The sequence below is a fragment of the Pleurodeles waltl genome, chromosome 2_2 (assembly GCF_031143425.1).
Source record: "Pleurodeles waltl isolate 20211129_DDA chromosome 2_2, aPleWal1.hap1.20221129, whole genome shotgun sequence".
Classification (NCBI taxonomy): Eukaryota; Metazoa; Chordata; class Amphibia; order Caudata; family Salamandridae; genus Pleurodeles; species Pleurodeles waltl.
The window spans coordinates 351,664,569-351,692,161 of NC_090439.1; the positions used below are offsets into that span (position 1 = coordinate 351,664,569).

At 44.9% G+C, this 27,593-nt stretch overlaps 1 protein-coding gene across 2 annotated transcripts in view; it reads left to right on the forward strand.

The window, feature by feature from the left end:
• The window catches only part of GPLD1 (glycosylphosphatidylinositol specific phospholipase D1), an 833,365-nt gene that overhangs the window by 737,383 nt on the left and 68,389 nt on the right, over positions 1–27,593 (forward strand). For both annotated transcript variants that reach the window (XM_069218887.1, XM_069218885.1), the window contains exons 19-21: positions 2,530–2,632; positions 2,725–2,818; positions 16,624–16,800. In XM_069218887.1, coding sequence (XP_069074988.1) covers positions 2,530–2,632; positions 2,725–2,818; positions 16,624–16,800 — 374 coding nt within the window. The remainder of the gene's footprint in view (positions 1–2,529; positions 2,633–2,724; positions 2,819–16,623; positions 16,801–27,593) is intronic.

Below are 27,593 nucleotides of genomic sequence, written 5' to 3' on the forward strand. Positions count from 1 at the left end.
GCCATGAAGAACAACTTGGCAAATTCATGTTGGTATAAAAGAGAATGAACCAACTTGAAGCGTCTGGGTTCTTCCTGTGACACAATAAATGATGGTGCCTTATATTGCATGGTACTCAAGACATTGTAATAGGATGTCATTATCAATGGTGTCAAGGCTGTCAAGAGATCCAATTGAATCACCACTTTTCAGCCACCATCATCAACCATCATCCAGACAGCATATAATGCCCAGTTGATTACTGGTTCTGACCACAAGCCTGATCTAAAGTCAGCGTGAGCTTCTTTTAAAAACAACATGGTTTTCCATTAATGTTTGGAATTGTGATGTTTCTGATTTCTCCAATAGCCTTGTAAAGCATGGTGGAAGTGAGAAAGGATTAAAATGTGTTGGGTATTCAGAGCATACCAGTGGCTTTTTAATACTGGACAAATTTGCATCATTTTAACATCACAATGGATCATGCCTAAAGTTAGTGACTCATTAATCGTTTAAGTGATTGATGATGTTACAGCTTCTTTAATAGACTTTATCCACTGGGCAGGACATGCAACTAATGGAGTACCCACAGGATTGCTGGAGGCTTTACGTTCCTCACATTCCTCTATAGTTAGGAGTATAAAGTTGGAAAAGGAACAACTTTTCTTACCTGATCTTGGCAGTCTAGTCCAGGTGTGACAATGGACTCTTCTATGTCACAGATACTTTCATAACCATTTAAGCACAAATTCAAATGCTGAACACAGAAGATCTGCCCACATGTCCTGTTCAGCACAGCTAAAATACTTGTCAAGCGACTAGTTTATTGCCTGCTATTCATTATTTCACGACCAAGCTGATACCAAAAACAGGCCTTATATAAGCTACTAAAACTCTAATTTAAAGTTGTGACCACAACTACGCTGACTACTCCTCAAACATCCATATCTGCTGGATCTTTGTCGACCAACTATAATCTCCCAGACCCATTAGAGTCGGTGGACGTTATTTCCAAGTCCCTTACCCTTAATCTACTATGCATTTTACACTAGGATTCTCTTGAAACAAAAGATTCTCCAAATCATTTTCTCCAAAACTTCAAGAAAGCATTTGAAAATCATGTCACACACGAAAAGTTACAAGTAACAAGTAACCAGTTGTCCTACACCACTGTAAATATGTAAAATGTTTTGATGTTTATGCCCTATTAGACATCAGATACAGACCTGCTATTAAATGTTTCTGTATTTGCCAATGAAATCAATGCTACTGGTTCAATTTACCCCATCACAAACCATCACTTTGTTTTATTGTCAATCACCATGTCACATTGGTCTATATCAATGTTTCCTAAGCTATGGGTCAAGTTCCACTGGTGGGACGAGATGAGATCTTTGGGTGCTCATGAATGTCCAAGCAATAAATAAAAATGCCCTTAAATTGTGCAGTATCACATTTGCTGAGTTTTAAAGACAGAGGTCTGATGTCAAGCTAAGTGGTCGCCAAACTGCTGCTTACGTTTTTGACATAGGGGCTAGTGTTTACAAACTCATCTCACTTTGCGGTTGGAGCAAGAAAAGTCAAAGTCAATTATGTGGCAATCTTGCTGGAGTGCTCAAGTGTGAAATAAAGGGCTGTGGGAACCTCATTTTTCTGTCACACTCAACAAATTATAAATACCTGGAAATAAACTGTATACATTCAGCAGTAAGGAAAGCAAAAATTAAGCCTTTTTTGTAATTCTGAAGTGTGCTGGAACAAAGATTTAAATAGGATCAGACCAAATCAAGATATTTTGCTTGATTATGTACAAATAGCAAATATACACTGAAAACCGATTACTACATTTATATCATTTGTGTGCAATTTCAGTGGAAGATGTGCAGTCTTTAAATGACACTTTACTACTACATAATGCTTTAGTTACATTCAAAAACCGCCTGCCTGGTAGCTAGGTGGTTTGTGTAAGTTTGTCACTCTAAAAAATGGATCATGGTTCTAAAAAGTTTGGAAAGCACTGGTCTGTGTAATGTCATTGTTTGTTTAGTGTGACGTCTGATGGAAATGCTACGATTTGTAAACAAATAAACATCAATAAAGCCCCCAGTCAATGACACACATTGGTATTAGTTTGCACTCTCTTCCAAAAGATTCAATTGAATTGACCTTTTGATGGTTGTGATGTCCATGTCCAGGTTAAACTGCCTTTTCTGTTAATTGGGAGGTCTTAATTGATGACCTGAGACTGGGTGCAGCGGCGGCCACTTTCTCCTCTGCTGATGCTAGTTTAGGACAATGTTTTAACATCATTCTGCGAGCTAATATGAATTTAGCAGTGCAGTGTCACTGGCTGATTTGTAAAATATAAATTGGGCAATCCCATGAAAAATGTTTGAGCATCCTCTGGCTTTGGTTCCAAAATCAAATTTAGCTGGTGGCATACCGTGCTTCCTTTTTGTCATTTTTTCTCCCCTTGCGTTTACCCTTAATCTGGAAAGAAACATATACACGAACTTGCTTTTAAAAAAGACATGTGATTTCTTATTTCAGTAATGGGGATGACTCCTCACCAGATGAAAAACAAAGCCTTGGCAAAGTGTATGGCTATCAGCCACCAAGTAAATCTCCCTATTTTTCCATATCTGGAGAAAAGGTAAGACCTTTTTTGAGTGACTAGGGGGTTGAAATGCACGAAACGCTGATCAGCTGATCTCAGTTTAATATTTGCCCTTGTGTTTGAAAAAGGAACAGAGTAAACTGGGGTCATCGATTGCAAGTGGAATCCTATCCATTGATGGCACCGTTACTCACGTGCTTGGCACTGGCGCGCCCACAGAGGGTAGGTGTTCACCAAAACTTGTTGATAGTAACTTTACCAAAAATGTTTTGTAAATTCTGTTTGAAACCACTGAAATGCTGCGAATATGGCCTCCTCCCTTTTGTAATGAACTGCGTTTCATGTATGTCAATTGCTTAGACAGTGCATGCCTTGTGTCTGCACTCTATTCTGATGCTACAGATATAACATGGCTTTTGACTACAGTTCATGCACACATACAGCCTTCGTAAACCCAGCCACTGCCATATCGACTAGTACCACTATCATTAGCCATACACCCCACTGCTGCCATCATTTGAATTGGTGCAGCACCAGGAGGCCTATTTACAGCAGTTCACATGTGTAGGTTCTGCCACCATGTGCTTGGCATAACCTCATATACAAGGAACGACCATCATCTGCGAGATACAACATGATCAGGCTGGGGTACAATTGCTACATGCCTTTGTGCAGCCACCATATGCTCTGGATGCCGGTATCATATGTCCAGGGTCCTCCAATGTATGATCAAGTACAGCCATCAAAGTCTCAAGCACTGCTGTTGTATGCTGGAGTACTACTTTTGCTAAGTACAACAATAATAGGTAAATAAAAATACTACTGCAATATGGTTAAATAATGTCATCAAAATCACAAGTAATGTCCAGTCTAACTTTGCCACTCACAAACGCCAGAAGGAAAATGGCAACATGTAGATACTCCCCGGCAGTCATGTACCTTACGGCACACCCTTCTATAGTCAATCCAAATTTCAGTAAACTCGTAGGTCAGAGATTCTGCCACTGTAGTGGACTTTGCTTGGCAAATCTCCACCCTCACAAATGCTCACACTCACATCACTCACCCACAGACAGTATTCACTCACCTACATAAATCGGTTGCATGACAGAACCAAACATGGCAGAACCACACATGGCTGAACAATGTGGTTGGAACCAGGACCACGTCTTTACCACAAACGCATTTGCCATGCATGCTTTTACTACAAATTTCGTTGTACTACCCTGACCACCTGTCTCCACCATGAACCCTAAAACCTACCCTGTCCTAAAAATGACCATGACCCCCGCCTTCAACCCTACAACCTATCCTGTCCTAAAAACTACCCCACCCTGTCATAAAAACTACCCCGACCCCCACCCTAAGCCCTTAAACTTACCCACCCTGTCCTAAAAAACACTCTGACCCCCACCCCTGCCCTGAATCGTAAAATCTACCCCGCCCTGTCCTAAAACTACACCGCCCCCCACCCTGAATCCTAAAACCTATCCTAAACCAACCCTAAAAAATACCCAACCCTGTCCTAAAAACTACTCTAACCCCCGTCATGAACCCTAAAACCTAGTCTGCCCTGTCCTAAAAACTACCCCACACTCTCCTAAAAACTACCCCAACCCCTCATCCCCACCCTGAACCCTAAAACCTAACCAGCCCCGTCCTAAAAAGTACCCTGACCCCTGCTCTAAACCGTACAACCTACCCTGTCTTAAAAACTACCCCACCCTATCCTAAAAACTACCCCGACCCCCTGCTCTAAACCCTAAAACCTACCCTGCCCAGTCCTAAAAACTATCCTGACCCCCACCCCACCCTGCCCTAAACCCTAAAACCTACCCCACCTTGTCCTAAAAACTACCCCAGTCCTGAACCCTAAAGCCTACCCCACCTTCTCCTAAAAACTACCCCAAACCCCCACCTAAACCCTAAAACCTCCCCACATCCTGTACTAAAAACTACCCCATCCCCTGTCCCTGTCCTGAACCCCACAACCTACCCTGCCCTGTCCTAAAAACTGCCCTGATCTGTTCTAAAAACTACCCAAGCCCCCTCCCCCGCCCTGACCCCTAAAAGTGACCCCACCCTGTCCTATAAAGTAGCCCAACCCCCGCCCCTGCCCTGAACTTTAAAACCTACCCCACCCTGTCCTTAAACATACCCAACCCACCCCAGCCCCACTTACCCCGCTGCTGTGTTCACTCTCGGCTGTTCCTGCTGTGTGCCTGAACCACGCATATGCATGCTGCCTTAACCACACATTTGTTTGGTTCGGGCACATGCGTGGTTCAGGCAAGCGTGGTAACGCTTGCGTGGCTATGGTGCACGTTGTTCCGCTCCCATAGAAAAGACTGTTTCCCCATAAATCACTCAGTCATATTTGTGTGATACTATTGTATGAATTTCTAGTCCGATGATTAATAGATTTTCTGCCTACCCAGATGAAAGGACGTTTTTTTATCCCTGTAGCCGGAGATCATGCGCAGGATACACTAACAAGCAACCCCTATGTGAACGTCTAGTATTGAATAGTCCAAATTGTCTTACCCTTAGTGGAGGAAAGACTACAATAGTTTCGGCACAATGAGTTAAAATGTTATGGATCATGTTTGTTAAAGAATTAATATTGCAAAAGCACAACGTCTTTGGTTGTTCCTGTATTAGAAAGAGCTATGATAAACTAGACCATTATAGGGCCCGAAGTTTATTATTGCAATTGAAAGTGCCTATGTATCTCTGAGCTACTACCAGACTGACCTTGGAGTCCAGAAAACGTTGCTGGTGAAATTATTGCGGGAATGCCACAAAATAATGAAAACAGCACATTTCGCCACCAGTGGAAAACTGGTTGCTATCGGCTGAAAAAAAATCACGTTAAAGGAGCATGTGTATGATATTATGAACTCTAGTGTCGCTCCTTTAACAATTATAGAAGTAGCAACACCTGTATGACTGCTGGAGCTACTGCACTCTGAAAAGCAGCCTGTAATCTAGCTTGGCTATGACAATTTAAGAAAATTATCACCGGAGATAGAGCCTCCTCAGTGCAGGTAAGCCCCTGTTATTTGTGAAAACTTCCGAGTACAAAACAGATATTTGGCATGCTCCCGTTTGTGATGGACGTTGAGAGACCATAGTGACTTAAATGTCTAAATGGAATGATTTCGGTAATTTTAAAAATATAGTATATGGAAGTATTGAATTTTGGTTCCTTAGGTTGTTGGACTGCAGTGTTATGTTACCATGAAATTTGTTTATTCGCACTTGGCAGACTTCCTGGGCCACAGAAGAAAAATGTGAAATGGAAAAAATCTAGGTACCTTTTATCCCTACATGGAGTTATGCTGAAGTGAAACATGTCAGAGAAATTCTTATATCTGCAAGTGATATATCCCAGATTGAACACATACTGATGCTTCATAATCTAGAGTTTAATATGTGTTATTCTTATATAAATATTATATTGGTGTAATTCTGATTTATTTATGTTAACCATCATTTAATACAACATACTCCCACCTACATCCACTGGCCGGTAGAGAATGAAAAATAACCTTCATTCCAAGCAGTACAATAAAAAACTGGGAGGGAATGTGGGGTGGGGTAGGAAGGAAAGGAAAGCTCTACTAGCCCTTGTACAGAAGGAGGAGGCACTACCCTGATGGAGGACACTCAGCCAGGGCACCCTGCTTGGGGGGTCGGTCATCTGGAATCGGTTGGCGTGTAAGATGCTGTACGGGGAGATGGGTAGGATTTCCTCAGATTCCCCAGATAAGAACTATATACAACCACCCCAGGATTTTTCGAACTGTAGAAGAGCATGGCCGGCGACAGCTGTTAATTTCTCCATCCCCAGGAGTCCCCACAGTTCATAAACCCAATCCATGTGTGTCGGTACTGTATCTGTGTCCCCTCGGGTTAATAGGAGCTGTTCGGCAGCCCTGAGCTAACGTTGTAGCACGACCTCGTGAAGATTTCAAAATATCCGTCAGAGCATTTGGGAGGCCCAACAGGATGCAGCTAGGAGAGTGAGGCAAGCTAGTATCATACATTCTGTCAACGTAGGTCAGGACTTCTGTCCAGAAATGCGGAATTTTACAACAGTGCCTGAGTAAGTGGGTTAATGTACCAATCTGCCCACAGCCTCTCCAGCATGTAGGGACCCCATTTGGTTTCCATCTAGCCACCCGTCCAGCATAGAGTACCAATAAAATAAGAATATTTCTTTAACCGCCATACTGCAGGCTGTGGCCCATGCTCTGTGCACAATATTGTGTCATTCCCGATCACATTCCCATTCCCATCTCCACTGCACTGGAGTTTTGTTGGGGACAGAGGGTGAAGCAAAAACGTATTAATGTCTGAAAGAAGCCTTCTTACAAATCAAAGCATGTGTGGATTGTAAGCTTCTCACCCGACTCCACACCTCTGTAACTGGCACAGAAGATGTCATGGTATTTCTTGTCTCTTGTTGCGAACGGGGGACCTATCTCTGCTAACATTTCACGCAGCCAAATGCAGATCACATGGGTTTCGAAGACGACCTGTGTTCTGGACTGAATTGTGGAAATGTCCCTGGTGCAACCGTGAGAGAAAATCTTTCTCTAGCGGCTTCAGGAAAGGATTCAAGCGAGACCCTTTGTCTGCTAAGGTGTTTATTGGATTGGCCGTGCAAATGATTACTCATAGATATAGGGTGTGGTCTTCGGAGCCAGTGTTATAAATATGATGTAAAAAAATATTGCAAACAGATACAACTATTTCATATCTCTTTTGTGTGCACTGCGTGGAAAATGTGTCCATTTCAATGTAAAAAGACGAATCTTTGTAATATGCTGTGCCTGCAACAAACCATCAGTCTAACAAAAAATACGCGTTTTTGTGAAAGAATATTCGGTCCTTTTGATATGCTTTGGTGCATCAACACATTACTGAAAGGGAAAGCGAGAGTTATACAGTTCTTTTCTGTTTTTTTACACTGAAGAGCAGGAAATGCCTCTTAAATGTGGAAAACCTTCTTAGTTCCCAAGGCTTCAGGTAACAGAATGATTCATGCCCATTAGGCTGCCTTTGTGGTCGCTGCTATTATGAAAATCCATTTTCTGCAGATGACTCTGATGACCTGCTGCGTGACGTCACCACTTGGTAGCCTCGGACACTTAAAGATTTGATGTTGACCATTAGTGGAGGGACTTCACAGCTCCAAGTAAATAGTTAAAAGGGACTTTTTAAAACTGATCTGGAGATCTGCATAAGAGCAAGGTTTAAAAGCTAAAGTCTCTAGCTCAAAGTACTAAGGGGCATATTTATACTCTGTTTGCGCGGGAATGTGCGTCAAAATTTTTGACGCACAATCGGCGCAAACCCTACCCCACATTTATACTTTGACGTCCGACCCCGCGGGCGTCAAAGTTCCACCATGTGCGTCATTTTTTGGAAGGGGGAACCAGCCTCGCGTTAATTATATGCAAGGTAGGCGTTCCCTTCCAAAAAATGACTTTAAGGCCTGTGCCCCATATTTATACTCTGACGTCATTTTGACGCACAGGAGGGGGCAGGCCTTAAAAAACGGCGCCCAGCCTGATGGGCGCCGTTTTTTAACGCCTGGGTCAGGGCAGGCTTTAAGGGACCTGTGGGCTCAGAAGGAGCCCAGAGGTGCCCTCCCATGCCCCCAGGGACACCCTCTGCCACCCTTGCCCACCCCAGGAGGACACCCAAGGATGGAGGGACCCATCCCAGGGAAGTTGAGGTAAGTTGGGGTAAGTATTTTTTTTCTTTTTTTTTTGGTGGCATAGGGGGGCCTGATTTGGGCCCCCCTACATACCACTATGCCCAATGGCCATGCCCAGGGGACATAAGTCCCCTGGGCATGGTCATTGGGCAAGGGGGCATGACTCCTGTCTTTGCTAAGACAGGAGTCATGTCAATGGAGGTTGGGCGTCAAGAAAAATGGCGCAAATCGGGTTGAGGCCTGAATTTTACCTCAGACCTGACTTGCCCCATTTTTTGACGCCCGACCTCCATTTTCCCCTACGCCGGCACTGCCTGGTGTGAGTCATTTTTTTTTACGCACACCAGACCGCAGCGCCGGCTAACGTAATTCAATAAATAAGGCGCCTGCATGGCGCTTTGGAATGGCGTTAGCCGGCGGTACAATTTTTGACGCACAACTGCGTTGGCGCAGTTGTGCGTCAAAAAGTATAAATATGGGCCTAAACATTTAAACACAAATTTAAAAATCTCATGCTAAAGTCTCTTCATTTCAAAGTACTATAGCCCATAGTTATACTTTTTTAGCGACACATTTGCGTAATTTTTTGATGCAAAAGCAACGCAAACTTACAAAATACAATTGTATTTTGTAAGTTAGTGACGATTTTGCATAAAAAAACAACGCAAATGCAGCGCTAAAAAAGTATAAGTATGGGCCCATGTATTTAAACACAAATTTAAAACACAGATTCATATCGTATTCTCGCATTCTACCTGGAAGTACTTAAGCATCCCTGTTTTCCAGTAATTATTTGCTGGTACTTGGAGGCATCTACATGTGTGCAGAACAAAAGTAATTGTGTTGCCTTCACAACATGCCACATAATTCCACACCATATAATACTACTCCACACCATGCCACATAATACCACTCAAAACCATCCCACAAGCTAGCTATCCCTCTCTATCTTCATTTCTATTCTGTGCAGCATCACCCCTATCTGTTCACCATACCACAAAATTCCCCTACACAAATCCACTATATACCATACAATTCCACAACTAACAATTACAATCCAACCCATAATTCCTCTCTACACCACATACATCCACTCCAAACCAAAATACATGGGTAAAATACATTGTAATTTACAACGCCAATAGCTCTAACTCGCAAATGCGAGACCTATTGCATTGCAATTGCTTGTTTTAATTCTGCCAGCAACGAACAGCCACTAGGTCAAATTCCAAACAGATTTATAACTGCTGTGAAATGCTCCAGAGAATGGAAAAAAAATTATCTGACTTCTACGACCGGAGCAGCAAAAATCAGTAACAATTTAGCATGTAGAGCCTCTGTTATCAAAAAGGAGGACAGGAAGCAAATGTTACTGAAAGCCTTGGTCTTATACCTACCTTTCCGTTGCACTCTCCAATTTATTCAGTGAAAAAACAATGACCAAGTTCACACACATCAAGGCCAATGACACATTTAGGCCCATATTTATACTTTTTTAGTGCCACATTTGCGCCGATTTTTGACGCAAAAGGGATTCAAACGTACAAAATACAATTGTATTTTGTAGATTTGAGATGTTTATGCATAAAAGAATTACGCAAATGCAGAGCTAAAAAAGTATAAATATGGGCCTTAATGTTATTAAATGTTTCTAAAAGGTATGCCACACGCAACAGGACATGACGGATTGCATTCTCTCACTACAGAGATTGTCTCTCAGGTGCGTGGCAACCATTATTCAAACTCAAATTGAGACAGACTGACCTCACAGTCAGAAAGGGCACTAGCCTGAAATTGTTATTGGTCAGAAGAGAGAACTGTAGATAGAAGTTAGTTCAACTAGAATTAGTGTTAATTCGTTTTAGTCTTACTTGTTTGACTTACGGAAAGTCTATTGATCTGAGTTGTGACTGCAGCAAATTCAAATGACTTGCTTTTGAGTTGAGTTTGCCCATTTTACGGTCTAAACCACTTCAGAGAGTGCATCAGAGAGAACACACTTCTTAGAACACTTTATCTGATTTGAAAGCTGCCAAAAACATCACCCCAAGTGAAAACTAAGCAAAGGAGCGCCATCTACCCCAACGGAAGTGCCGTATCACCCTAAGTGAATCCTTGTAGCCCCTGAGGTGTTTACCCCAAAGGAGTAAATATGAAGGGAGCATAGAAAAAAACTTCTTAGAACTTACAATACACGGAGTGGCAATAATAACAAAAAAATACTTAGATAGGGTTCTACCCAACCCATATGGAACTATACGTGAAGGGTAAGAAGAGGCATGGTTATATGCAGATCCATGAAGTGCTTTAATCTAACCAAAATGGAAGTCAGTTGAATTACTAAATATAAATTCATTTTAATACTTTGTGGATGATATAAAAAAGCAATGTCCATGAAAAGTCTATTTGTGCTTTCCTGGAACAAATAAATTGTGTTATTGACAATAAAAATTATTACCAATTTTTTAACGCTTTTCCAAACAGATGTGACCTTGCAGAGTTTAAGAAATATATTCCTCTGGTTTCATGCAGTTTTTTTGTGCCAATGAATAGAGAAGCAACATTTCCTCCTTAAGCAACATGTTTAGGTAGCCTGAGTCAAGAGCACACTCGAATCTATCTCTTACATCAGATTGGACCTGCAGAAACAATATTACCAGGGCAGCCTGTAATCAGGAAAGCCACAGGACATGTATATATTCAGACAACCACCATCACGTCACTAAAACAATCAACACAATACCGAGAGGTCATGATTCCAATCAACAGAGAGATCTGCCACCTGTCATTTCGACTGGTGCTGCAAAATATTATAAATCCTGACTATAATTCGAAAGGCTGGCATCCTGGAACACGTTATTAGAATCCATTCTTGGAGGTACCCATCTGGTCTCACCCACAAGTTTCAAGATTGGACACTCTAAAACTATTTAAAATCTGGTGGTCAGCCTTTGCTCTATCTTTCACTCTTTTCCCACAATCACACTTTTCTTTTTCCGGAGTATCCGCCTTGTTGGATAATTAGTTAGAGGTTTTCTTCTGGCATTTCTGTTCGCCCTTACCTCTGCAGATTCACGATTGAGTTTCTTCGTGTTCGACAAAGTTTTCATGTCATTTCTTAGGCCCATCATTTATGCCTGTAGGATGTCTATGTTGTTTTTTTTGCTTTAAGTTTGGTCAAATAGTGAGGTGAGTCATTGAAGTATTAATTCCATATTGTTCGAAAAATCGAGTTTTCCTTCCATGGAAGTGTCTGGTATCGAGGAATCATGTTTGGATCTTTCTTGGCCTACTTTTTGTTCTTAGGTTTCTTTGGTCGCCTTGTCTTTCGATTGTGCCATATTGATAGGAGTACTGAGTGTTGATCTGTGAGCAGGCTGATATGGTGGTTAGTCTTTGGTGTTCTTTGGTATGCCTACATCACAAGATTGGACTGTGTGGAGTTTACAGAAGTGTCTGCTTCCGTCCTCAGAAAGAAAACGTGGGTGCATATTTAAAATCCCTTTGAGCAATCTACCGTCAAATTGGTGTCATTTTTTTAATGCTAATGTTCCGTTAGATGGCCCAAATCCCCTTGCCATATTCACAAAGTGGCGCAATGCATGCATTGCACCACTTTGTAACCCTTTGTGCTACATTATGCGTGCGCCAGGCATAATGTATGCAAAGGGGGCGTTCCCCTGTTAGAGAGGGCGAATAAATGGTGCAAGGAAATCTAACAGATTTCCTTGTCTCATTTTGTTTGGCACTTTTAATGCTTGCTCAGCTCAGACGTTAAAAGGGGGCACATCATTGTTTACAATGGGCCCCTATGTACTCTGCTGGAGTAGCGCCAAACCTTTGGCACTACTCCTGTAGAGTACATCAATAGCGTTATAAAAATTGATGCTATTGCCCCCTACCCTGTGCCACGGTGTGGTGTATTTTAAATATGGTGCACATATGGTGGCGGTAGGGAGGTGCTAAGGGGCGGAAGGAAAGTGGCGCTGCACTCAGTGCAGCGCCACTTTCCTTAAATCTGCCCCATGGTACTGAGACCATAATTACCCACTTAGCTCTGCATCAAGAACAGAGCACTCAGTGTACCCAGGAGTCTCAACGGATGGAAATTCATAGACTAATATGGAGTCAAAGACAACTCCAGCACCTGGTGTAAGACCGACACAAACTGAAAGCCTTCAAATATAACCAAACCATATGCGCAAAAGGGGGCATTACATTCAACAAAGCAGCTGCAAGCAAAATATTCAACAGCACACAACCACTATTCAAGGATCACTAAAACTACTTCATAAATAACAAAATGGAGCCCCACCTCATAGAAAACTACTGTGATAAATATACTTAGGTGTAATAATTTCTGTAAACTCTGATCAGTCTCAAAACCAAACTTTAAGCACCATGTCCCAAGACCGGATAAAAGAACAATTCTGGCAATTCAAGCATCACACCAAAACAAGTCCCACAAATGTCATACTGTAACTGGAACATCCTTCCAACCAGGCACGCCCTCATGGTGTAGCGTGTTCCTCACCTCACAATGGCCCTGATTTAAGAAAGGTGGCAGTGCAGCTAATGTAGCGCCACATTTCTTGCTCCCCCTAGCGCCTTTCTAATCCCACCATGTGTGCGTCATATCTAAGATACGGTGCACCATGGTGGTAGTTAGGGGAACTTGTGTCAAACTTTTTGACGCTAGTTCAGAGTTTTGCAGTATTAGCATAAAAAATGTTGACGCTAATCCTGCAAAGCCCATTGAAGCCCATTGAAAACAATGGCGTGTCTACTTTTAATGCCTGCTCTGAGCAGGTGTTAAAAGTGCCAAAATAAATGACGAAAATATTTGTTTGCGCCATTTGTTCAGCACTCCTAATGGGTGAACGCCCACTTTGCATACATTATGCCTGCTGCAGGCATAATGTAGCACAAAGGGTTACAAAGTGGCACAATGCATGCATTTGAAAATTTGGCGCAGTGATTTTGGCCTCGTTGGGCCACATTAGCATTTAAAAAATGATGCTAATGTGGTACAAGGAGGCTCTAGGAGGCTGTTAAACTAGCCCCAAAGTGTGTCAGCAATTCGGAAGGGATATAAAGTGCAAAATAAATACAACTATAAATTATGTTTACCTTTTTAGCATGAAGTCAAGTGGTATTGTAGAATTAAGTTATGGCATCCCACATTTATAATATCTGGGATACAAGGAACATTTAGGCAGGAAAGGTGAGAGGGTTTTGTTTGCACTCCAGGGGGCATAGTTACAAGAAAGTGGGCTATCATAGGCGATGCGCCAATTTTCTGGCACCCCCCTGCTGCCACCTAACGATACCATGGTTGCGCCATATTTACAACATTGGGCACCATGGCGGTCGTTAGCCTAATAGCGTCAACACATTTTTGATGCTATTGTGAATCTTTGCTACACTAGCGTCAAATAGTTTGAGGCCAGGGCAGCAAAGCACAGGGAGGCCCATTGAGTATAATGGGTGTCTCATTTTAATGCCTGCTCTGAGTAGGCAGTACAAATTATGGAAAAAATGGCACAGTGAAATTTTGTAAATTTCCCTTCGCTGGACCGCCACCTAGCATACATTACCCCAGTTACAGGCATATTGTGGTGCAAGGGGTCGCAAAGCACGCAATGCAAGCATTGCACCACTTTGTAAATATGGTGCAGTACAAAAGCCAGCTTAGCACCGCCTTAGAGTCAAAATAATGACGCTATGGTGGCACTAAGGTGACGCAAGGGGCTTGTAAATATGCCCCAGGTATTTTACCAGCTGAAGAGCTTTCCATAAACAGAAAATAAAAAAACATTTTTTGCCCTTACTTGCAGTAATTGCGCATTGACACTAGATGGTGCTACAAGATTATTTATTACATCTTCTTATGAAAGTGCCACCGGATTGGCACTATTTTCACTACCTCGCCGTAAAAGGAAATTATCACTTAGTGAAAATTAAAGTGAAAAGGAACGTCTTACATAGTAACCGCTCATTTTTGAGTTTATTGTATTTATTTAATAAGTAAATTGGACCAGGGAAAAATCATCTATTGGGTTTTTCCCCGGTACGATTTTTGCCACCTGCTTTTTTTCAATCCAAAAAGAGGGATAACTTGAGAAATGAGATTTACTGTCCTAAATTGTAACCGTTTTTCCCCTCCATTTGAGTGTTTCTTTGCCCTTTAAAAACATGGTGGAATTTGTGCGGGGAAAACCGTGAGTCAGAGGACATTTTGGCCCATATTTATACTTTTTGACGCAAAACTGCGCCAACGCAGTTTTGCGTCAAAAAAATTTGCGCCGGCTAACGCCATTCTGAAGCGCCATGCGGGTGCCGTATTTATTGAATGACGTTAGCCGGCGTTAGCCGCCGGCGCCGTCTGGTGTGCGTTAAAAAAAACGACGTACACCAGGCAGCGCCGGCGTAGGGGGATATGGGGCTTGGGCGTCAAGAAATGGGGCAAGTCAGGTTGAGGCAATTTTTTCGCCTCAACCCGATTTGCGCCATTTATTTTCACTCCCAACCCCCATAGAAATGACTCCTGTCTTAGCAAAGACAGGAGTCATGCCCCCTTGCCCAATGGCCATTCCCAGGGGACTTCTGTCCCCTGGGCATGGTCATTGGGCATAGTGGCATGTAGGGGGGCACAAATCAGGCCCCCCAATGCCACAAAACAATTTTTAAAAAAACACTTACCTGAACTTACCTAAATGTCCCTGGGATGGGTCCCTCCAGCCTTGGGTGTCCTCCTGGGGTGGGCAAGGGTGACAGGGGGTGTCCCTGGGGGCATGGTAGGGCACCTCTGGGCTCCTTCAGAGCCCACAGGTCCCTTAACGCCTGCCTTTTGCAGGCGCTAAAAAACGGCGCAAAAGCGGCCGTACGTCATTTTTTTTGACCCGCCCACTCCCGGGCGTGATTTTTGCCCGGGAGTATAAATCCGACGCACATGCCTCGGAGTCGATTTTTTAGACGGGAACGCCTACCTTGCATATAATTAACGCAAAGTAGGTGTCCACGCTAAAAAATGACGCTAACTCCATGGACTTTGGCGCTAGACGCGTCTAATGCCAAAGTATAAATATGGAGTTAGTTTTGCGTTGAAATTGCGTTAAAAAAAACTACGCAATTCCGGCGCAAACGGAGTATAAATATGCCCCTTTGTACATATCTCATAATCTGGATGTGAACTCAAGCACAATTTCGCAAAAATAGATGAGGAAATGTAGGCAAAACTTTCTTGGAGGTCCTCTGTCATGTCAAACCTGAATTTTTACAGTGCTGCCTAAGTGGCCTCTCCGCCTATTTCTTAAATCTAACAGGGAAAATTATCTTAACCCAGTATTCTCACATTCAGTTCTTCTTTGTTGCATATTTTTCAAAGCAAAATAGTCTTGTACGCAAATCGAGAATTGTTCTTATTTTATTTATGTATCCTCCAATGACATCGTAGCCGACACGTTATCTCGGGCTGACAGTATGCTGCAGAGCATAAAAAGTATCATACGGGGTGGGATTCAAGTCTGTTAAATGGGTTGTGCTTGTTTTGGTTCCCGTGGCTTCTTGCTCTGTTTACTGGGTTCAGCTCCAAACACTATCCAGTGGGAGGCCATCATCCCATGTCCACATTACCAAAGCCCAAGATGATGTATATTGCCAATACCAGATATCCAGATTGCACGCGAAAATGTGTAGATTAATTTCTTTGATAATTATTGAGTAAAGAAGTACTGAATAACAGAGCACTTGCTGTCTACATGTTTCAAATCCTCGAACACTGTTTGAGTCTGAGTCCGGACAGACCTCACAATTCAGAATGAGGGAAGTGGTGGGTTTTCACCTTTGCACTCCATGCATTTGTTCACTTCTCCAGGTATGGGAGGCAACCTCTGATGGTTAAGTTTGTATTTTGGGGTGGGTAGGTGTGACTGCCCAGACAGTGCTGGCACGCAACCTGCAACCCTCGCCAGGTATCGGACCACTACATGGCCCCTTCCACACCCACTGAACACGATATACCATTAAGATTTAAGGTATCCGTACATTCCCCTTTTGCTTGACTTCTTGATTCCAAACTGCTGATGAATAACTAATGGGCTCATGCTGTGCCCCGAACAATTCCAAGTGAAAATTTCGCACCAGTTTAAAACTACTACTTGATACACCTGAGAATAACTCACACTGAAGCACATGCCATATTGCAGGCCAAAACTGTGGATGAGTAAATCTGTCGCTTACACAAGATTTAAAAGATTTTGTTCAGCCATTTTGACCTCTGCCATTCTTTCTCTTTCAGGCAGTACCTCCACGTTTGCATACATCTCCGTTGGACTGACCCAGGCGGGGAAAGCACGGCTGTATGGGCTGAGAGGGAACACAGAACCATCACTGCTCAGCACTTTCAGCGGGGACAGGAGATTCTCTCGATTTGGACAGAAAATTGTTTTAAGTGATCTGGAGAATGATGGACTTGGTAAGGAACATCTTGAAATCATCAAGCACAGGACTGGGATGACTGGAACTCACTAAATATATCACAGAGGCTTTTACCCAGAGGTGGCATGAAAGTTGTGGGAGGGGTCCATGAAGGCGATGCAGTGAATCGCTTGTCTTTAGTAGGTACCCAATCTTTGTCTGTTTACTTGTGTTCGAGTTGCTTGTTTTGTGATTTAGAGTAGCCAGCATTCCGTGGGTTTCTTCCACTTGCCACTACCCAGTGTTACTGTCTCAATAACTTTCAGCTTGCTTTGTGCTTGTAGAAAAATTGGTGCACAAAACTCTTAAACTGGTCAGTTATCTTTGAAAGTTTCCAATATCAATCAACTGTGTAATGGAAAACAATTTAAAAGTGAAAATAATCTACACCCCCTCTTCTGCTCCCCACAATCAGAAGATGTCCTGAACTATCAGCTGAATTCAATTGTTCTTTAATTAGGCCATTTCTTAGACGAAAGGGCAAAGCTCATGGCTTATTCTTATCACTTTGTGGCCAGTTTAAAAAAAAGTGATGCTATGTCCTGTACAATATATATATCCTTCTAGCGTGTTCGTCATGATATTCCTTTCGCCAGCGTGTCTGATCCAAGATACAGGTGGGAAGGGAAAGGGCAGGGCAACACAAAGCTGACAGACATGAACAGAAGTAGACACATTAATTACCCTCTCCATGTATGAGTCTGTTATTCTTGATGGTTACAAACCACTGCATGAAATGAGAGGAATCCAGTGGGATTCCAGATCTGCCAGCTATTAGTGAGCAGGATCCGAGATCCTGGCTGGCCCCAGTAAAATATGCGGAATTTGCCCCAGTGTAATTTGCTGACACCAGGTCACATTTAGCAGCCCCTGCATATTGTCTGCTTTCCGCTCAAAACAGCAAAGTGCAGGTGGAAAGGGGACTTTGGCCCATATTTATACTTTTTGACACAAAACTCCGCTAACGCAGTTTTGCATCAAAAAGTATAGTGCCAGCTTGCACCATTCTACAGCGCCAGCCGGGCGCTATATTTAAGGAATGGCGCAAGCCAGTGCTAAGCTTGGGCTAGCGTCACAAAAAAAGACGCTAGCCGGGTGGGGGTGGCGGTATGGGGAAAGGAGGTTGGTTGTGCAACAAAAAATGACAGAAGGCTGGTTAGTGGCAAAATTAATGCTGGTAACCAGCCTACCGTCATTTCCTGATGCACACTCACCCAAAAATGACTCCTATCTTAGGAAAGACAGGAGTCATGGAATCCACCCCAATGGCCAGCACAGGGGACCAGTGTCCCCTGGGCATGGCCATTACACCCAGTGCCAGGCAGGGGGCCCTAAATAAGGGCCCCCAATGGCACTTTAATAAAAAATAAAAAAAATAAAAAAAATAAATACTCACCTTACTCACCTGGGATGGGGTCCCCCATCCTATGATGTCCCTCTGGTGCGGGTGGGGGTGTGCCTGGGGCTTGAGGTGGGCACCTGTGGGCCAGTTTCATGGTGTTTGGCCATGGAAATGGGTCCACAGGTACCTTAACGCCTGGTCTGACCCAGGAGTTAAATAATGACGTTAACCAAGCTTAGTGTCATTATTTGGGTCCACCTCCCACCCTTGCCTCATTTTTGTACGAGGGGATAAATATGGCGCTGAGGGCTTAGTGTCAATTTTTGGATCGGAACTGCTACCTTGCATCTCATTGACGCAGGGTGGGTTCACGCATCCCAAAAATGTCACAAACTCCTATATTTTGACATTAGATGGGTCTAGCGTCAAAATATAAATATGGAGTTAACTTTGCACCATTTTAGTTTCAAAATAAATGATGCTAAAATGTTGGAAAACAAGTCTACTGTAAATATGCCCTTTTGTTTTCCAGCTAGCCACAAAACAAAGGCCTGTTTTAAAGTGCACCCAGCCCATCATACTGGCTAAAAGCAATCCTAAACCTAATACCTACATGCCAATGCACTGGATGGAAACAGAGGCACACATCTTGTTATCACTTCAAGGCCCATTTCTATCCTTTTTAGCGCCCACACACATCTTGTTATCATTTCAAGGCCCATGTCTATACTTTTTTAGCGCCACATTTGCGTAATTTTTTACGTAAAAGCGACACAAACTAACAAAATATAATTGTATATTGTAGGTTTGCACTGCTTTTGCGTACAAAAATGACGCAAATGCGGTGCTAAAAAAGTATAAATATGGGCCGAAGTTCTTAAGAGAAACTAAGGTTTGGAAGTAGGTTTTTGACATTGTTCAATCTATGTACTTAAGAGAAATGTGTGCAATGCAAGACTTTCTAAGGTGCCTTTGTCTGTATAAGTAATACCCCAAATTACAATTTAACTAGTGCTTAATGTCTTTTATTTAAATTTTTAGAGTGCTACTTATCTCATTGTAGGGTGCCACAGAGCTTTACGTCACACACAAATTATACAGATTCAGTGTATCATACAAATGTGTAAATTAATGTACAGAAAATGTTGTTTAAGACAAAGTTTACAAGGTGTAGGAGACATATCTTTCTTACTGGTAGGCAATTTATGTTAAGAGCAGCATCGGACTGGGACAGAAAATAGGCTTGGGTACCAAAATAAAAGTGTCCCCAATTAGTTAACTAGATAGCTGAAGAATTGGGGCAATTTGGAACTGGTAAAGACGTGCTGTATAAGTATGATATTGAAGACTGCATGAATTAAGATTGCTGCAGACAATGAATTTTTATATCAGGAAATCAGCTGTAAAATGGGTCACAGGTGATCTCAAAATAGGCCCAGAGGCAGAACAAAACTGGCCCATACACTGACTGACCTGTAGGAGGAGCCCTTCAGGCACTGCCTGATTATCCTAAAGTCCAGTTCGACCCTGGTTCGGGAGAAACACAAAGTGAGTTTTCAAAACGTAATGCAGTGGTAGAGGTTGTCTATACTACTAAGACTCTATTACTACCTAAAGTAACTCTTATTAGTTAGCCTTTAAACAACGAAAGATCGGAAAAAATAAGGTACTAAGTCTGTGCCTTAGTTCGTCAGTGGTTCCTCGATGCTGTTGTTATGTGCTATATTAGGATATATTGGAATTCATAAACTGCAAGTACGAAAATGATCTGTGTCAAAAGCAGAAAGCCACGTATCTATCTCTTTAAAATAAAATCTCTGATCTGCATGTTATGCTTTGCCCAGTGCCATTTTAAGGATTTTTGGGGGCCCTGGAAAGACATATCTTGGTTGTTTATGTGTGAACCCCATTTCTGAAAGTTTCTTTTGGATTCATGTGGGCTTCAATTTGCAGAAAATGTGCAGCAAAAGAACGAACGAGGGCCCAAAATATATCTTGATATGAGCCCCAAAAAACCCTTAAAACAACACTAGCCTGACTGCGCAATTTATGTGTTCACTGAGTAATTATTTTTCCAGCACCAGCACTGTTACAGACAATAATGTATGAAGCGCTTAGAGAAAGTTCTGTTCTGTGGCCTTTTCACGCCCCATCTGCCTTTTGGGTCCAAAGCATTGTATATTCCTGTGTTTTTGAGTCTCTTACATCCTGAAGCCAACCTAACTCATCCTATTAATCTCCAATCACATTTTGGAGTGCACTAAAGCATGAAATCAGAATAATTCTTCTGGAATATTTGTTGCTGGGTAGGGCTCCCTGCTTTGGGCTGGTCTGGGAACCCAAAGCAGCCCTGGCAATTTTGTTTCTGCCAGACCAGCCCAGGGGTGTGGGGAGGGGAGTGGCAAAGCACTGCTGCTTTTGTTATTTTGTTGCTAGGAGCCGATGTTGCAGCACTCCTGCCACACTGCCCCCAGTAACAAAACCTGCCCCCACCACTGAGAAACCAACCTCCTCCCTTGGCCACTATGGCCTGTCCGGCCCTGTCTCTGCTACAGTTATTGTTTAAATTATGAATAACTCACTTTGCATGAGAAAGAATGACCTGTTTGTTAGGAGGGCTTTAAGTGGGCTGGGTCCCTCTGGGTCTCAGACCCGGAAAGTTTTAAGAACAGTGTTGGAAGTATGATTCCATGCACTCTGGAGGCTCCTTAAAGGCCCCCAGCATTCTCCCTACCAGCCTTTTGGAGATTTCCAGGCAGCCCAAGCTGCTGCCACCCCCAGACATGTTTCTGCCCTCCTGCTGCTTGAACAGCTGAAGCCCAGGAAGGCGGAAAAAAGGATTTTCTTTGGGACAGGGGGTGACACCCTCTCCCTTTGGAAGAAGGTTTTACATGGCTTTGGAGGGGTAGCCTCCCCAAGTCACTTGTATGCTTTGATGGGCACATTTTGTTACGACTCTGTCGTCCCATTTCTAGTGGGCGCTGTAAGGGGACTGTCGGAAGCCTTTGAATCACCTTGAACACTTATCTAGAGTCCCTTGCTGACTCCTGTTTGTTTCTCTTTTCGCCATGGTATACTTTTGTCATATTACATTTGCTTCCTGGGACTGCAAATCCCATAATGCACAGCCTGGATTCTGTTTCCCATTGTTTTCCATGGGAGAAGTCCAGTTTCTCCTTTTCACCGGATCCTCTCCTCCATTACTTGCGAGTGTCTGAAATTACACACAACTGAGACCTCTCCTGTGCTGCCCAGTCATGTGATTCCACCTGGGGTTTTCTGCAGCTTTGAACTGCTTATAAGCAGCCATTTTCTCAAGATCCTTCGTCGTGCATTGGAATTCGATTCCTTTGTGTTACGGACCCCTTATCGGATGGTGTTCCAGTTTTGTTCCTGTTCTGTTCCAGCTTTATCATGTTTCCTGTTTCCTGTTTCTCTGCCCTGCTGCTGATTGTTCCAGCCAGAGTCTGCTACCTGTCTCTTAGCCTTGTACCTGTTTGTTTCTTCCAGAGCCTGCTCCCTGTTTCTATGTCCTGCTCCTGCCTTGTTTCAGCCTGAACCTGCTCTCTGTTTCCCAGTCCTGTTTTCTGCTTATTTCTACAGCCTGTATTCCAGCCCTGTCCTTTCCTGTTCCTGCCTGTTCCAGCTAGAGCCTTCTCTCAGTTTCCCAGGCCTATCTCTGTTTGTTCCAGCCAGAAGTTTGCGCCCTGTTTTCCAGTCCTAGTCCTGCCTTTGCTTCAGCCTGAGCCTGTTCCCAGTTCTTGCCTCTGCCTCTTAGTTTGTTCTCTTCTGTTTCTGTTTCTTCTTGGTTATTTGTGTCTGGTAAGTGTTCTATTAGCCTTCACCAGTGTATAAGTGTCCTCCTTTGTACTGGGGTTGGCTCCTGGTTTCCAGGGGGCAATTCCAGCCCCCATCCTTGTCTAGTGTTATACGTTGTCTTTCGTGCCTAACAATAAAAGTGTGCTATTGCTGTTTTCTCAGGAATCGCCACTGTGTTTCCAGCTGGACCCACAAGAGCGTGTCTTTTGTATGTAAGTAGTATCCTTGTTTGTGCTCTAGGGTCCAGAGACAGAATCACTTCTGCTGCCTCCTTTCTATGGGGCTGGCAGGGTGACTATCTGGAAGAGCAGACTGCACAGAGGCATTGACATTCCCTGTCACTGTGGGAGGTTCTGCGCCTTACTCTGTGTACAACCCCAGCATGTTTTTCCATTAGTAATCTGTTTCCTGTTTGTTCACACAAGGGTTGCTCTGCTTTTACTTTCCTGAGCCTGTCCATAGCTGTCCTTTCTGTGTATGCCTTTAGCTGCTCTTCTGCCCCAGTATACTACCTCTTTAGGATATTCAGTGACCTCAAGGGGTTTTCCAACCAGAGTCCTGATCAGACCCGCCCGAATCCGTGACACATTGGGTGCCCTCTGTGCATAAACCAGTCTACACTTGTTCAAGGACCCCCAGTCCCTGCTCTGGCATAAAACTGGACAATGGAAAGGGGAGTGACCACTCCCCTGTCCATCACCACCCCAGGGGTGGTGCCCAGAGCTCCTCCAGAGGGTCCCTGGATACTGCCATCTTGAATCCAAGGAGGGCAGAGACCCCTGGGAGCATCTGAGTGGGCAGGTGAGGCAGGTGAGGTCAGACCCCCTCTTAATAGGTCTATTTTGGGTCTCCTTCTTTTGTGGATCCTCAGATTCGGCTTGCAACATTCCAACAGTACTCCTCTGCAACCTCTACTTTGACTTATAGCCATTGGAACTGTGACTGGACCCTCCAGGAACCGACAATCTGCATCCACGATGAAGACTCTGCTTGCAACATTGTTTCCACGGTTCCTTACAGCTTCTGCAACATTTCCCCACATGTGCATCCTCTGAGGGTGGCAAGTCTTCAGTCTGCATGAGAAGGAAGAAGGAATCTCCCTTGGAGTGAAGGAGTAACTCCCATGCATCCCCAGGCACCAACTGCAACAACGACCGACTGCGTGGATCTCCTCTTGTGGATCCTGCACCACAGGTGGAGGTCCGGAGTACTCGTCTTGGTCCTCTCTGCCAGCTGTCCAACTTTGGTGGAGGAAAGCCCTTGTCTTCCCACACAGGACAGTACCCCTGTGCATTGTGTCTCTTGCAGCTACTAAGGCTTGTTGGCATCTCCTCCAGGAGATCTTCAGGCTCCATATAGCCCCCAGCACCCCACCCTGCAACGCACAGGCCTCTGAGTGCTTCTCCTACGGCGTCTCCAGTTGTGCTGCGTGGGCTCCTCTGCGACTCCTGGTTCTCTCTTCCAATAGGCCTCCAGTGGGGGATACCTTTTCTTCTGTGGATTCTCTGCATTGCTGAGGGTCACCCTAGGACTTCCCCCGTGGGTTGAGTCCTCCTAGACCTTGCTGGTCCCCGGCAGCTCCACTTTGGATTCATCGCAACTTCTGTCTTTGCCAAGGCTTGTTGTTGGCTTTTCCACAACACTGACTGACTGCAATCATCCATCTGGCATGCGATGTCAAACTCATCCTTCAGGAACTCTTCACCGACTCCAGGACTGCATTGGTGGCCGTCTTCGTCCTACCATTGACCAACTCCTGCAACCACAGCTGGGTGGGTAGTGACTCCTGCCCCCACTGGAATCTTCTGTGACTTCTGGACTTGGTCCCCTTCTTCCACAGGTCTTCCTCTTCAGGAATCCAACGCTGGTTACTTGCAGTCCTGTCTGGGTTTTGCACTTTCTTCTTTTTTGTCCTTTTGGGTGGTTTGGGGAAAATCCAGCAACTTACTACTTTCTTCCTAGTCGCTGGGGGGCACTGTGGTACTTTCCTTTGGGGGTTTCCTAATTCTTCCAGCTCCCCTCTACATATCCCACTTACCTAGGTGGGGGTCCTGCATTTGCATTCCATTTTTTTAGTATATGGTTTGGGCTCCCCTACAGTCACTATTGTCTATTGCTAGTTGCACAGTTTTCTATCAATTTTATGCCTATTGCTGGTTACTAGTGTACATATCTAGTGTGTAACTTACCTCCTATTGGAGGGCTGCCTCTCTAGTACTTTTTGGTAATTGTGTCACTAAAATATAGGTCCTTTATTTTTGTAACACTGAGGTGGTCATTATGACATTGATGATGAGTGATAAGGAGGCGGTAATACCGCCAACAGACTGGAATTATGACCATGGGGGTGATAACTCCCATAGACAGCCAATGTACCACACCAACCGCCAGGGTGTAAACACCACTGTTCACAGCGGTAGCCATCAACAGCCAGATAGAAGACAAGGTACCGCCCACCATATTATGGCACAGCACACCGCCACGATTTCCGGGGCGGTACCAACCCCATCAAAAGCCTGGCGGAAACACCACACAGAAGCAGTGCATGCAGGTGTGAGTGCGGATGTGACTGTAAGGGAGGAGGAGGAGGGTGAGACAGTGGAGGCAGTGGATGCTGTTGTGTGCAACTGTCTGTTGTTTGTGTGAGTGCTTGTGGCCTGAAGTGTGCTGCCTGTGTTTGACTGTGCCACACTTGTCTGATGTTTTGTGTGCATGCTTGTCTGCATGTGTGCATGGGATGGGTTGGGGTTGAGGAGACTGGGACAGGGAAGTTGTAGTTGGAGTGGGGACTGTAGGAACAGGGACAATGGCAGCCTTCAGAGAGGAGACCAGAGCCTGGAATGGTCTCTGTTAGGCCGCCAAGCCACTGTGAATGCCCTCCAGGATGGTATTGCATTGCTGCATCTGGGCTGCCAGCCCCTGGATGGCATTCATAATGGTTGACTGCCGTACAGAGATGGATCTTAGGAGGTCAAAAGCCAACTCACTCAGGGCAGCAGGGCTCACTGGGGCAGGGCCTGAGGTGCCTTGGGCGAAGAAGATGCCCACCCTCCTGGGTGAGCGGGCATGGGCAACTCGGTGACGGGCTACTGGGAGGGCGGTGCTGGTACGGAGACGTCGTTGTACCTGGAGCTGGGGCTGGGGTGGCTCCAGAGGTGTTCGCCACCACCAGGGAGCTCCAATCGGAGGAGGAATCAGAGTCAGTGTTGTCACCTCCTGTCTCTGCCGTGGTGCACCCCTCGCCCTCCGTCCCACTGGTTCCCTCGGCATCGGTGGACTCTGCCTCCTGGGTCCTGTGGAATGCAGCTCCCTCAGTCGCCGGTGCCCCTGCTCCTCTGTAGATGATGCTAATGCACAAATGGACAGGACGACAGAAGAAAAAAGGGGAGAGAGAGAGAAAGGGAAGACTGGGTCAATTACAGCGCCAACACCACAGTTGGCATACACATTACCATCACACACAGGGTTCTGGATTGAGCACTATGCACCACACTGACAATCAATTGGCTAGGTGCCACAGCAAGATGAGGCCAAACACCACCAACTGCAGCACTCCTGGGACCCACTAAGACATGTCTGACATGGAATACAAACTAGCTAGGTTTCCTGAATTTGCTATACACCCATTACCCTTGAGCTGGGTCACACTGCAATGTCTGACCTGGCACTAAGGGGCACCCACTGACTCACAACCACCACCCGGATCCCATGCCACCTACCAATGATTGTAGTTACGCCCACTGTACTCACCCCCTTGTGGCTGCTGTGATGCCCTTAAGCGCCCATCCATCTCTGGGTAACCTACCGCCAGTATGCGGTCCATCAGGGGGGTCAGGTTCCAACGGGCACCCCTTCCTCATGGGGAGGCCATCCCCAGCTGGGCCTCCGTGGCCTTCTGTGCCCAGCGTCTGAGGTCCTCCCACCTTTTCTGACAGTGGGTGCTCTGCCTGCCGTAGACCCCCAGGGTCCCACGTCCTTGGAGATGGCGTGACACAATCCCTTTTTCTGGTGGCCGCTGACCTGCAGAGGAATTACAGATGGAAGGACACCATTACACAAGCAAGGCTGGCCCACAAATCCCATTTCCATCTCCATTGGCACACACATCACCCGGCGCCCACCATGTACACTGCCAACAGACATACCATGCCCCCCCAAATTACGCAATTCTCCATGCTACCTTGGCACATGCATTGTGTCCAAGGTGTGCTCACCTGTTGGTCTGGAGGCCCAAACAGCAGTGCATACTGGGGCAGGATCCCTTCCACCAAACGCTCCAACTCCTCCGAAGGGAAGGCAGGGGCCCTTTCCCCAGTCAGGAGCCATGGTAGGTTCCGGACACAAGTCACAGCAGCACATGCAGTGTAGGTGTTGTCCTGTGGAAAGTCAGGAATCAAATGAAGATTTAGATAGAAAATGGCGGTCACGTCCGCGGCGGTGTGCACCATCACACCCGCTGCTGATCCCCATTGGCCACTGTACTCCATAGAGCCCCATATTAGATAATGAGGAATTGCACAGGTGTGCAAGACCACCTCCTGCCACAACGCCTAACGTCGGCAGAGTTACCTCACTTCCACCGGACCCTACATACAGGACAGGGGGTCACCATTTAATGGTGGTGGACAACATTCAGATAATCCATAACTGCGTCATTGCTGATGATTGCACGTACATTGCCATTCCAACTGTCCCATCACATTAATGCTGTATGTGCATTGAGGTGGTGGTTCCATTGTTCAGATTGTGACAGCCTACTCACTCTTGTGTCCCTTAGATACCTACCGCTGCGGGTGAATAGGAGGAGGAGACAAGCCCCCGTGTACAGACCCCTTGTAGACTTGGTTAAACTGGAGGACAGGCACATAATATTCACCTATAGTCTGGACAGGGCCACAATCACAGAGCTGTGTGTCTAATTGGAGCCTGGATTATATACAATGGAACATATACCAAATATTCTTGGGGCGATTGATGGAACACCTATTGCGTTTGTCCCCTCCGCCAGAATGAACAGGTGTTCAGGAATCAGAAGAGTTTCCACTCACTCACTGTGCAAATGGAGTGCCTGGCGGACCAGTACATCTACCACATCACTGCCAAGTATCCTGCATAGGTGCATGACACCTTTGTTTGGCACAACTACAGAGGCACAGAGTGTGTCTAATAGGTGAGCCTGAGTGCCCACCCAATGTATGTCAATGTATGTCAGTGTATGCCTTCTGGTGTTAACCCCATACCATTGTGTAAGGCTAATGTTTGTTCCTCAATACTTGAAGGTGACTCAGGCTACCCAAACCTGAAGGCCAGGTTCAGATGCCTGCATCTGACAGGTGGATCCCTGTGCTACTCACCCAAGAAGGTCTGCCAGATAGTAGTGGCATGCTGCATGTTGCACAACCTGGCCCTCAGAAGACATGTGCCTTATCTGCAGGAGGAGGAGGCTGGAAATGCCCCTGTGGCAGCAGTGGACCCTGAGGACAGTGAGGATGAGGAGGATGATGATGTGGACAACAGAACATCAGTTATATGTCAATACTTCCATTGACACACAGGTGAGACAGTGTAACTGACCATTCCTCTGACTATTGTTTTTTCTATGTGGCTGTAGCAAGATGGCCTTCACTTCC